We start from the raw sequence: 12,787 nt of genomic DNA on the forward strand, positions 1-12,787 counted from the left end.
CCCCGCCCCTGAGTTTTGGGGCTTGTGGGAGCCAGCTCCGGGATGACCCGAGCATCTGAACCCTCCCAGCTCCTCCATGTTTCCTGGGGTCACCCCCAAAGCTGAGTCCTCTTTTCCCTTGCAGAGTTGAGGGACTTCCACAACCGCCAAAGGCAGCAGTCCCCTGACTTCACCATCTACCTCTGCTTTGGGCAGTTATTCTCCAAGGACAGGGACAAGGGCAAGGACACCAAGCTCATCCTGGTCAAGGTGCCAACACCCACCCCTGTCCTACTGTTGCCCAGGGAGGGGGAGACTCTTGGGGGCCAGGGGAGGTGGGGGAGTTTGGGTGGCTGAGGAAGGGCACCTTGGAGGTCTGTGGGAAATGGGGCTCTGGGTGCTCCTGCAGGGTACCCTCAGGGTCCAGGGGAGATGGGGGTCTGAGTACCCAGGGAGGGGGACTCTCAGGGTCCAAAAGAGATGGAGGTCTGGGAGCCCAAGGAGGGGGACATTCAGGGGCTGGGGAGAGATGTGATCTGGGGACCTTCAGAGTCCAGAGGAGATGAGTGTCAGGGTGCCCTGGGAGGGGGATCCTCGGGGGCCAGGCAAGAATGGGGGTTCCTCAGGGGCCAGGGATGGGGACCCTCAGGGGCCAGGGGAGATGAGTGTCTGGGTGCTGCAGGGTGTTGCAGCCACATCAGGCAGCAGCCCCTAACCCCGATGGTTTGCTGCCACAGCTGGTGCCCAAATTCTGCGAGTACTGGCACAGGCAGGTGCAGCTGCAAGGAGCCTCCTCCCTGGACAGCGGCACCGTCAGCCTGCAGCTCTCCGACTCCTTCAGCCTCTTCGAGCTCATCGAGCAGTACATGGACATGGACTGACCCTCACCCACTCTGCTCCCCCTTGGCCCCCCAGGACAGGCACCAGCCCGTGCTGGGGGCCACCGGGCATCAGGGGCCATTCAACCCAGCATTCCTCCAGGAGCACCACGGTGGGATGCCTATGGTGTGGACCTTTCCTCTTCTGCTCCCCCCACAGCTTTGCTGGCCGGTCCTGGAGCTGACATGTTGCTTTTCCCCTCTGGTAGTCGCTAATGTGTGCTTTTTGTGGAGTGGGTTCATTTACAGATTTATTTTCTTAAGTTTTCTAAGTTTAAATATATCTGTCTAGAAAGGTGCCTCCTGCGTGCTGATGTTGCCCAGACACCTGCCCCGACTATCGGTCCGAGACCTCCACCCACCCCTCCCTCCCCCAAAACCACATGGGGCTGTGGCCAGCCTCGTCCCAGCAAAGCCCCTGCTGGCAGTGGGCTCAGCACCTTCTCCCCTTTAGTTTTGTGTGAAAGAGGTGACTTCCCGTGCACGAAGGGATGCGTTTATTGATGCATTTACTTCCACGCATGAAGGTTGCCAGCAGGACTCGCAAGCAGAGTGTGCTGAGGCCAGCCTGGCTTTGGCTAAACAGAAATAACTTCTTTCTTCAGCAAGAGCCTCCCCGCTGGCCCAGAGTTACTTGCTCGAGATGTTCTGGAAAAAGAAGGCAGTAACTACCACACGAAGCACCCAGAACTCAGCTCTGAGGCGCAGAGATGGTGGTGTCTCAGGGAGGAGCGGGGTAACCAGAGTGCTGCCCAAAGGTGGCGTGTCCCCTCACCAGGATGGAAGCAGCTGCATCCCCTCATTTCAGGAGCAAGGGGAGAGGACGAGCCTGGCCGTTGGTGTTGGACCCTGGGCAAGGGGAGGTGGCAGCCTCCTTACCTGGTGATTGACATGGATGCTGCTGGTCCCAAAGGTGGTGGTCCCGTAGCTGGTCACATAATAGTGAGCAGAGGGTTGCACTGGGGGCTCCTCCAGCTGCCTGGGCACTGTGGGGATGGGTGGACACCATCAGCACCTCAGCTTTGTTACAACCCTCCTCTCCCCCAAGCATGGTTGTGGTGCAAATCCAGGCCCATTGGGCTCACCTTTGGGCAGGAGCAGCTCTGCACCAAAGCGGTGCCCGCACGTCCCACAGGTTTTAACATCTTCCTTTGTCCTGCGGAGGAAAAAGCCTCGAGAAGTAGAAGGAACAGGAACTGCCCTCAGCACTTCCATGGAAGATAATGCTAGAGGCTCCCCCTTTCCACCCTGACCTGGGGTTCTGCTGTTGGTGGGACAGCTGCTGCCTTAACCAGGTGCCTGAGCACCTTCATCTCTTCATCAAACGGGACATGTGGGCACCTGGCCAGAGTGGACATTATGTGCCTGAGCCCCAGAGCCTCAACTTTTTCACCTTTCTTTCCATGCTTGAATTTCCCACACAAGTAAATGCTAACAGCACATGGGACGTGCTATGGTCAGGCGAAGGACAACATAGTGCCTGGTGAGTTTTGCAACTAATTTCACATGGCTTTTAGAAGCTGACCAGCCCCACCCCAGCAGCAACCACCCAGCTCCAGCCCTTGGATTGGAGGGGCGCAGTGTGTACGTACATGGCATTTGTGCCATCCATGTCTGGCCAGATGAGCTCAGCGGGACAGCCAGCCGTTCGGCAGGGGGTCTTCACACACACGTGCAGCCCCGGCCACTCCTCGGCGAGCTTCTGGATGATGAACACAACTGCCATGAGGAAGTCCCAGGCAAATCGGAAACCTTTCAGGCAAAAGGAGAACATCATCTCACTCACAACTACCCAACCGCAGCAGCCCAGGAGCTGCTGCAGTGACACATGCATCACTTCCAGCCTGCCAGACCAGAGCCAGAACAGTTGGACCAGCACCATTTCTCAAGTTAACCAAGGCCCATCAGCTTTCAAAGGGAATTTAAAGATATGTTGGAAGAGTTCCCCAACTGGGATGGCCCTTTTGCTTAGCACTTGAAGACCCAACCCATGCCTGTACTCTGCTGGGACCTTACGGGGAAGGATGACCCATTTCCTCCATGGGAAGATTGAAAACTTGACTTCCCACTTTCATGTGATACATTGAGAGGAATCCTGACCAGGTTGCATGGAGGAAGGGGAAATCTTTATTTGAACTGCTGGTGGAACCTGGCCATCTAGGACACGTGGCAGAGGCTTCTGGGATGCTCTGCCCAGAAGGGGGAGGTGGCAGGGAGGAGCAAAGGAGAGACATGTGATTGGGAGTCATGAAATAAAGATCAGGAATCCTTACCTGTCCTTCCTGCTGGCTTTCTGCTCCGGAGCTCCAGGTAGCTGTAGGCCCTCTGGTTATTCTCTTTTATCAGCAGAGGTTTGCCATTGCATATGAGCAGACAGGTTGCCTTGGCCACCCAGTGCGTGGCATAGAAGGAGCAAGCTTTCACCAGGAACCTGCAAGGAGATTGCCCACAGCTTTCACCACCCTTCTTCCCTGTATATCTCTAACACTGGGAGAAACTGTGACACCAGGTGGATTTGAAAAATATGAACCCAATTTCAGCAGAAACAGAGGCAGACACCAAGTGATGACCCTGCTCTACTGAAAGCTTAAGCAGCAGGAACAGCCTTATAAGCCAAGAGCTACTTCCAGAGTCAGCCATCAGATAAAACCCTGGAAACAAGTTGAGAACCCCACAAGGACAGGAGACCTTCCAGAAACTGGAACAGTCCCAGTACCCATAGAAACCAGACCATCCTCAGATGGGGGACTGGGAGACCTCTGACTGCCTGGATGGTCACCGACTAGCCAAAAACCACTCTAGATGATACGTGAACCAGAAGGTTCTAGTGATCCTGTCATCTAGACATCCTCACTCATGTCCAGGCAGCAAACATCAAAATGGTTCATCCAAGGCTCAGCACATCTGTGGCAGAGCTGGCAAGCTGCCCTGGTCTCCTGAGTCTTGGCCTCATGCCTTGGCTGATACAGTCTCAACAGCCAAGGACTTGCTGACACACATACTGGTGTTGCACTGAGCAAACCCCGAACCGCATGACCCACATTGAGGGCTGGAAACCACTGCTTACCTCTGGAAGAAACCCTCAGGTATTTCGGGTGAGAAGTAGGCACGGATGTGGAGGTCCTCGGGGTGATCTCCTCCCCACACCTCAGAGACCTCTTCGGTCTGGTTCAGGTAGGTTGGGAACAAGTACCAGGATTCACCTTGGCCCCGTGTTGTCTCCCACGGCTTCCCAGGCACAAACTCACTGGCCTGTGGGTTGAGCGCTTCAGTGTGGCGCACCTCCAGGCAGAGCTCAAAGTGCTTCAGGAGGCTGAAGAGCTTCCCTCTACCTCTGTGGGGCCCGTGTCCCATGATTTCCTCAAAGAGCTCCTGCATCCCTTCTGAACAGAGCTGGTGCTTCACCAAGGCACGCACAGCCCGGTGGCACAGCATTGCCTTTGACCTGAAGGTCCACACCCAGTTGGACCTGTCTCTGATGGTGGCATGTTCCCCAATAAGTGTGTCCACAGAGATGCTCTCGAGCTGCTGGACTAGGCGGTACCTCACAAGGAGCTGGGTGGGAAGAGAAGGAGAGAAAAGGCGGTGCTGGGAGGAGCCCAGCAAAGCTGCAGAGCTTGGGTCCTGCAGAGAAGACAGTCCTGATCCCCACACTCACCTTGAACATAGTTATTAGGAACGTTGGCTGGAGAAAAACAGTGCTTTCCAGGTGCTTGATTTCCTCGTACCACACGACAAGCCCGATGCGGTGGAGGTACCGCAAGATGTCCTGGAGAAGCTCTCTGCCCAGGCTGGCCAGGTGCTTGCACTGGGAGAGTTTGCTGAGCAGGTACTGGAGGTCCATCATACCTAGAGGGAGACATGAGAGCTCAGCACACATTTCTTGGACACCAGCATTCCAAGGCAGGTGCTTTAGAGAGCCAACAAACACCAGCAGCACCCAATGTCACCCATGCCATCCCTGGGGAAGCAGGTGGGACCAGCACGATGCCCAGTGGCTGTGGCCCAAAAAACCCATCCTCAGCTATCCCACTGTCACCCCGCACCTTCCACGGTCTTGCCTTGCTTCAGCAGTGCCAACAGCCTGTCAGGACCTCAATGGAGCATCTGAAAAATTAGGCTAATACTGGATTTTTTCATTGTTTGAGAGAGCAGGTTTGTTTCCAGCCAGAAAACCTCAGCTTGGCACTTAAACCTCAGGTTGCTATTTAGTCATGCAGCCAGACAGGTAACAAAACCTGGCTTATCTCCAGAAAAGAAAGGCATTTGTTCTTCATCCACTAATCCTACAGCGGCCAGGGGAGTCAGAGACGACACCGAGCGCTGGTGGTATTCATACCTGCTTTAGGTACGTAAGCGAGGAGCTGAGGCTGCCTGCTAAGTCACAGGAGAGACGGAGAAAGGGCTAGGGAGTGGTAGAGGCCATTAAATAAAGTTAGCAGGACACAGGTTTGGAAACCACATAGAAGCATTAAAGCTGTGGAGCTCCTTCCTGAAAGATTTTTGAATTGCTTATAAAGGGCAAAGGGGAGAAAGAACAATGTTACTGGAAAGAAACAAACCAGACAACGTGGCCAGCTCAGGGTACCCCCAGCCACAGGCTGGTAGATGTTGGCAGAGCCTCCTGGTGAAGACACACTTGGCCTTTTCCTGTGCTTTTCCCTAGGCCCCTGCCTTAGGGCAGATGCTCGTAATGATGGAGCTGGGTAGTAGCAATTAATGCTCCAGCAATAACGCTGCAAGGTCGTCAGCAGTGACCCCACTACCACATGAGCAGGGTCAGAAGGTGCAACAAGCACCAGAGAGCTCATCCCAGCTGCAGGACAGCAAGTCCTTGCAGGACGGTGCAGTGGGGGTGACAGACCACTCACCATGATCTGCCATCTCCTCACTCTGTGCAATATCCACGATGGCAGCTTCCACCTGCCTGTAGACGGGTGGCAGCACTCGGACAACCTCAGGGAAGAGCTCCTCATTCTTCACATGCTCCAGAATTGTGGCCTCGAGTTTTTTGATATCACGGTGATCCGTGCAGTTGACAGCAACTAAGTCTAAGATCTGGAAGAGAGAAAGCACAATACCTGACAAAAGCACATTCAGAGGAGTCTTTTAGCCTGTGAGATGAAGGGGGGACCTAATGCCAAGGAGGTCACCAAGGATTGGACACGCGCTGCTGGCTCAGCTTCAGAGGGTGCTTCCTTCACACCTTTGCTCTGCACCAGTTCCCAGAAAATCATCTGGGGATGCCCCAGATGCCCATGGTAAATGCCCTCTCACACTCCCCCCCAGGCACTTGCTACAAACCACAGGAGGAAATGCCCATCATCGAGCAGGGACAAGGACCCAGCAGGTCAGAGCCAGGGGTTACCATGTCCACCCCAGCCTCAGAGAGTGACTGCAGTAGCAGCCTGATTCATTAGCACTGGGTTACCACCACCAGTAGCATGTCATGCTGCCAGAGACAACAGGGTGACCACAGACAGGAAGGAACCATGATAATCTCAGCCGTACGGTTAACGTGCAGCTCTCCATCTCCTTCAGCCTCTCCCACTGGTCCACATAAAACTCGGGCTCCTCACTGCCCTCCAGGTTGTTGATGAAGTGAGCAAGGTTGCTTTTTCTCTCCACCAGCATGGCTGTGATCTTGGTCATGATGTCGTGCCTCTTCTCCTCCACCTCCTCCTCCCGACAGCAGTCCACATGGGTTCCCACGGGAAGCACCACTGAGTTTGGAACTCGCATGAACAAGTTGTTGATCCAGAAACCAACAAGGTCCTTGAAAGTCTTGTCATTAGTTTGGTACCTAGGAAGGAGAGAAAGGAAATTCCAAATCCATGTTTGCCTCTCCAGATCTCCAGCCAACTTCCACCAGCATAGGCCTGACCATCCATCCTGTACTGTCCTAGGGGCTTAGTGGAGAAGAGCTCAGATCTCCTAAACTGTCATGGGCTGTATCCAAGCTCATCCTTTTTTCCCCATCCTTAAGCTAAGGCAGTTAAAGCTACAGGGTGTAGAAGAGTCCATCCCTGCTGTGGCTGGGAGCATCCCTCTGTACAACAAAGCCCAAGCCCAATGCTCCCTCCATGTTCAGGGAGCGCCACAAGATACAGGAGATATCTCTACAGTGTAGATATATTTCCACAGCAAAAATCAAAGCTGTTTAGATGGGGATCTGTTGTCACATAAGGAGTTAATGCTCATCTAACACCTCAAAACAGAGGAGCTTGGTAAGGTGATGACAGGTCTAGTGCTTAATTAAAAGAATGATCTTCAAAAAGAGGGAGAGGGAGAGCCAGCTACTCCAGCAGTGAGAAGAGCAGGCATCAAGGTCCAGTGGAAATGGTGCGAACCTGTGCAGGGGAAAGCTTCCCCAGCCCCCTTTTTTTCCTTCTCCCACTTCACTTTGAATCCAAACACTTAAACGAATCCAAACACTTAAACGAATCAAGCACTTACATGTGGAGATTGATGACGAGGATGACAAGCGCCTGTGGGGTGATGAACACGTGGTGAGTCATGTAGTACTCCAGCTGGCCAGCGAAGTCCCAGAAGAGAAACTTGAAGTCCTCGATCCGGAACTCACTGATCTCTATCCCAACTGTTCGCTCTTCCTGGGGCACCAGTTTGGTTCGCCCTTGCTTCAGGCTTTTGCAGATGGTGGACTTCCCTGCAAGTGAGGCCCCCAGGAACATGGTCTTCACCCTCTTGTCTTCCTGCCCCAAATTGTGTTGAAGCTGGTTGAAGTAATTCTTGATCTGCTGGATGCCACCAGCACACACTTCACTGGGTGGCTCCCGGAGGGGGTTCCCATTGACCTTTAACATTTTCAGAGATTGGCCCTGGAAGAGCTCCTTGGGGAGCTGGTGAAGGGCATTATTCTGCATGTGGAGCTCCTGTAGGTGTGCCAGCTGCAGGACAGGCTGGGGGAAGGTCCGGAACAGGTTGTTGGAGATGTTGAGGTACTGGAGGCTGCCTCGACAAGCTGCCAGGTCCCTGGGGAGGGCACTGAGACGGTTATTGTTCAGCCGCAAGTGTTTAAGCCTGGGGAGATGAGAGAACACCCCCTCTGGGATGACCCAGATTTGGTTCTGATTCAGCTCAAGCTTCTCTAAACAGACCAGGCTCTGGATTTCATTGGGAAAGTTCACAATCTCATTCTTGGACAGTATTAGCTTCTTCAGGTTGCAAAGCTTAGAAATGCCGGTGATGCTCCTGAGCTTGTTCCTGTCGAGGTCAAGGCTCTCCAGCATGGGGTTGCTGAGGACGGCTGGAGGCAGCACACGCAGCCTCTGGGTAGAGAGGCTCACTTCACGCAAACTGTCCTGCTCCTGACCTGGACGCATGGGACAAGCAAGGTGGTTAAGAGGCTTTTACCCTTCGGGTTACAGACCATTTTTTCCCTTGAGCTCTGCACAACTTTGGGACCATTTTGGCCAGCAAGGCAAAGCAGAGGCAAAACACAGGAGCTGGTTGAACAGCGTGACCACAGCTGCTTGAGCAGCTCCTGTGCCCTCTCAAGAGAGGAACCAAAGCCAAGGCAGAAGGATCTTGGCTGGGCCTGAAGACACAGAAAGAAAAGGTGTCCTCTAGACACTGACCTGTAGGCCAAGTATCACATTAACATTAAAGCACCACGAGAGTTCCAACTGCAGATGCATCTACCCTGAAACCAGCAGGTTTCTAACCCCGGCTGGCAGGGCTGAGCCGACATCAGGAGGAGACCTGCTCCAAATAATACACCCTGCTCCCCCCCCAGCTCTCCACCACAGCTAAGGAGATGTGTTGAGGCCAAGGCCAGCAAGTTCAAACACTTCCTCTCTCACATCCTCCCCCCGACTCCAGATGCACGCTGTGATTCCCCACAGAAAGACTCCCAGCCCCAGGAGACCAGGCAGTGACGCAGGGACAGCAGGGTCCCCTGCGGGACGGGGCGCACGAGGCGGCACTCAGCCATGGCTGAGAACATCCCCGTGGAGGGTGCTTAGAGCAGAGAGGTTTGCAGGCGAGAAGAGTGCCAGGGGGACGCGGGACGGGGATCACACGATACTAGAACGAGATGGTCAGCTTTGCTTTCCTCTCCCTCATTTCACTTCCTCTCCAGATGACACTGAGCATGGCATCCCCTTGCGCAAGGCACCCTCCGCAGGGCCCATCACCAGCTCTCAGCACCACAGCCCGAGCCTGGGATGTGCAAGGAGCCCGGCAGGAAAGCAAGCTTCCCCCCTCTCCCCAACGCACGGCCTCTCCTCCAGCGCCAGCAGCGAGAGGAGGCCCAGGGCTCCCACCACCGCTCCCAACCGCAGCCAGGAGCTCGGGCAGCTACTCACAGGCTCGGGGCTGGGTGACGGCCCTGCAGCGCGGCATCGCCTGCATCCTCCCGCTCCCTCAGCCTCCCCCTTTCGTTTCCTACTCTCATTTCTCTCCCCGCCTCCCCGAGTCCTGCCCGGCAACCCCACCCTCTCTTTCTCCATCCATCCTCACAGCAGGTTGCAACAACCCAAGCACCTCTGGCCAAATACCAGGGCCACGGATACGTCCTCACAGCAGCTTTGGAGATCACCGACGAGACAAAGATGTGGGCAGAGTAGATCCTGAGTCAGCTTCTTACAGCAGCGTCCCTGCCTCTGCTAAAGGAGCTTCTGGTGTTACCACTCTTGCAGAGGGTGGGAGGTTGTACTAGCACCAAACGACTGCACCTGTTGAATCAATACGATTTCTTCCCTTAAACAGGTGGCAGTGTTTGAGCCAAAATGGTCAACCAGAAAGGGAAAAAAAAAAGAAAAAAAAAAAGAAATGCAAGTAGGACACACATACACTAGAAACAGTTTTCTAGAACATGCTAGAAGAGGCATTTTTTAGGTGTTTCTCACTGTCTCTCCCAAGGGGCAGTTTTGATGGATTTATTTTTAACGGTAGAGACAATGGAAGAGCCAGTTTTCCTGTTCACGTCACATCAGGGGAAAGCACGTGCAGGAGGGACAGTTTTCAGCCTTATTCCTCCTCCAGGCAGCAGCAGGCACAGAGGCAATAAATTTAACATTCCTTGTGTATCTTGCAACAGGCTGTTATATTTACTGCTAATTCAAGGCTAACACCAAGAATTTAAAGCAGTGAGTCAGTCTGAGAACAGCACAGATTGACACTGCCTTCCTGGGCAACAGGGTAGTTGCTTTTATTTGGTCAAGCTTTGTTTTTCACACCACCTACCTTTTCCTTTTTTTCCACTCATGTAGGCAGGTTATTCCAGAATTGTTCCTCTGATGCACCCCAAGGTGTCCAATTTCTCAACTAGATCACACTCTCTCATTCTCCTGCCAACAGCACCATCAAAGTTTCTGAACTTTACTTGGTCAAGAAACCTACCAATCAGCAGTGTTTGTATTTCCAACCCCACACCCACCTGCTGGGTACATATTCAAGCTACAAACTGTAAAACCAAAGCTTCTCTTCCAGCTTCTTGCAGTCTTTAGTGAGCCTTTGCTCCCGAATCTTCAAAGCAAGCCCAAAGTTACCGATCCCTTACACTCCATGCAGGCTGCACTTCCATACAGGAAGCAAAGAGAGCCAAGAAACATCAACTCCAAAAATGTTCAGGGCTCATCCATAAACACTTCTGTAGGATGGTGAATGATGGGGAGTGAAGCATTTTGCCAGTCCAGACAGCATGGGTATATGGGCTTGTTTTGTTTAAATAGGAAAAAAAAAAAAAAAAAGAAAGCCTCTAAACCAGGTACTTGGAACCACAGCCAAAATTTCTTATAATCAAAAACAGAGTTCACTGTTAGGAATACCAGGAAGATATCAAAGGTCTTGCTATTGTGAGTTTTCCTACTCTCACCGGGAAAGAAAAAGGAAAGCTGCAGTTGAAATAAAATTCATCCCAGAGAGCATAACTGTTTTCTCTTTGAAGGACAAGCAGAGGGCAGTTTCCAAGCACGCTCCAAGAGGTTAGGAAAGCCCTTGCTCAAGAGGTGCTGCTGACATCAGGCCCAACAGACTGCTTACATTCCGTTCCCGTTGAAGGGAAAGCCAGTTTCTAAGTTGTAACTTAATGGTTTTCTCTACAGCTTCCCTGTTAAATGTCTTCTCCCTAACATGGTTAGATGGAGAATGATGCTTTTTGTCAGCTTCAAGGGTGCTGAATATATTTCTAAGTGATTGTACTTCAGGTGATCACTTAAAAGACGGGTTGCTCTGCAGTACATGCAGACAAGGAGTGCTTTTGAAGAAAGCAAGATGAAGTCACTACTTCTTGATCATATACCCAGTCGTCCTACAGAGGAGGAGGAACAATTACTTATCCAACTCCAATCCTCTTCTAGAAACACGGTATTCCTTACACAAGAACCAAGGGTGCAGGTTTACACACAATAGCCAGGGCAAGAGGCAGCTGTAAGACAAACAAATGACACCTGCTATGGGACTAAAACCATTCAAAATAACTTTATAAATTCTGTTACATTTCTGCTTCTGTACATCAGTTCAACCTTAACCCTCCGGCTTGTTACTGAAAATTCACAATGCTTGCTTTTTTTTTCCTTTTGTTTTTTTTTTTTTTTTTTTTCTGAAAGGCAGACACAAAACCAGCCATCAGTGCATTATTTACAGAAGTGCAACACAGTCTCCCACCCCAAAATTAAACTTTTCACTAACAGGATACTTCCAACAGAATGTAAATAAACACCACAGCTTGAGCAGTGTTTCTGAAGTCAGTTTATAAAGGTTAGCTCGTTTCCGCAATCCCCAAACGAATGAGCGAATAAAGCTTTGCTCACCATTGAATGGGCTAAAAATACAACATTTCAAGTATTAAATCAGAAGTTTCTAAAGACAATCCATATTTTGATAAATAAACACAAGGGAAACAGTATACAGCTCTCAATATACTGTATATGAAAGTGGTGTCCAGTTTCAAACTTTTAGCAAGACAGGTGCACAGCCCCAAAATGTAATCAAAGTAACCCTGAAAACGGTAGCAATCCGGGAGTCCCAAACATTAATCTCTTCTGTGTTTCCCCTCGAATTACTCTGCTGGTCTGAGGCATTTGATTGTTATTTAGTTCTACATCTGTAGGTAATCAAAAAAAGAAACCAAACAACCACCCCAAGTTCATTCCCCTATGGAAACAATTCAAAAGAAGGTTCCGCAGATAAATCCCATTTTAATCTTGCTTATTTTCAATAAGATGCAACTGCAGATCTGTTATTCCCTCTGGCATAAGTGTTCACAGCCAGAATAAATCCAGTCCGAGTCATGCTGGCTGTGGCTTGCTCTCAATTTTCCACTTCACGTGTATCTTCACCATCAGATTTCTTATGTTTCCTCATATGTTTGTATTTCTCCACGTACGCCTTCACCAGATTAGCTACCTTCATGGGGTTGATCTCTCCACTTTTGCTGTGGCAGATCTACAAGGGATTACAAAAGGCATTTGGTCAATTAACAGAATTAACAGCAGTTCAGGCAGGCCACAGATAAATTGTAAAGCAGCCCTAAGCTTCCCAGGGGAACTGATTCCTGCCCTTAAGTCTCACAGCTAGCAGGACACATAAAGCAGAAAACTCAAAGATATGAGTAATATTTTACTTCAAGCCCTCCAGAAGTGGCCCAGGGGTAATCTACTGAGCAGCAACTGAATCCAGAAGCATCTCTGAAAGCAGAATTATTCTTTTTTACTACAGGCTTTTCTGTCTAGCCAGTTTTTCACAATACATGGTAACCACAAAAGTGTTGATTTGCCATTTTTCTGATGATTTTGAGGAAGTGATGCTCAGATTAACAGAATCTGGCAGTTTTGAGGGCACATTTTCAGCTATGGAAGAGAACAGACCTTACAAAGAATTTTATCAGTTTTCAGAGAAGAGTTCACAGTGACTTCAGCTGCAATTGGTGTTGCTCAGCTCTCCTACAAACAACACTTGAGGCTCAC

At 51.2% G+C, this 12,787-nt stretch overlaps 3 protein-coding genes across 6 annotated transcripts in view; 1 reads left to right on the forward strand and 2 right to left on the reverse strand.

Annotated features, from left to right (window-relative positions):
- Positions 1-1,140, forward strand: part of IRF7 (interferon regulatory factor 7) — a 5,068-nt gene extending 3,928 nt beyond the window's left edge. Inside the window, exons 10-11 of the mRNA XM_014957459.1 lie at positions 125-249; positions 717-1,140. Of these exons, the coding sequence (XP_014812945.1) occupies positions 125-249; positions 717-860 (269 nt within the window). The 3' untranslated portion in view covers positions 861-1,140. The remainder of the gene's footprint in view (positions 1-124; positions 250-716) is intronic.
- A 1,006-nt stretch (positions 1,141-2,146) lies between these two features.
- LOC106897093 (malignant fibrous histiocytoma-amplified sequence 1 homolog) lies at positions 2,147-9,242 on the reverse strand. Its single transcript, XM_014957481.1, has 8 exons — positions 9,185-9,242; positions 7,314-8,190; positions 6,369-6,660; positions 5,729-5,915; positions 4,516-4,706; positions 3,925-4,412; positions 3,131-3,288; positions 2,147-2,609 (listed from the first exon to the last, which is right to left on the reverse strand). Exons 1-8 carry the CDS (start codon positions 9,228-9,230, stop codon positions 2,371-2,373), a joined length of 2,478 nt encoding a protein of 825 aa, XP_014812967.1. The 5' UTR covers positions 9,231-9,242; the 3' UTR covers positions 2,147-2,370.
- Positions 9,243-11,281: 2,039 nt separating this feature from the next.
- The window catches only part of PHRF1 (PHD and ring finger domains 1), a 28,951-nt gene continuing 27,445 nt past the window's right edge, over positions 11,282-12,787 (reverse strand). For all 4 annotated transcript variants that reach the window (XM_014957611.1, XM_014957613.1, XM_014957614.1 and 1 more), the window contains exon 18: positions 11,282-12,266. In XM_014957611.1, coding sequence (XP_014813097.1) covers positions 12,132-12,266 — 135 coding nt within the window. In that variant the 3' untranslated portion in view covers positions 11,282-12,131. The remainder of the gene's footprint in view (positions 12,267-12,787) is intronic.

Source organism: Calidris pugnax, unplaced genomic scaffold (assembly GCF_001431845.1).
Source record: "Calidris pugnax isolate Ruff unplaced genomic scaffold, ASM143184v1 scaffold211, whole genome shotgun sequence".
NCBI lineage: Eukaryota > Metazoa > Chordata > Aves > Charadriiformes > Scolopacidae > Calidris > Calidris pugnax.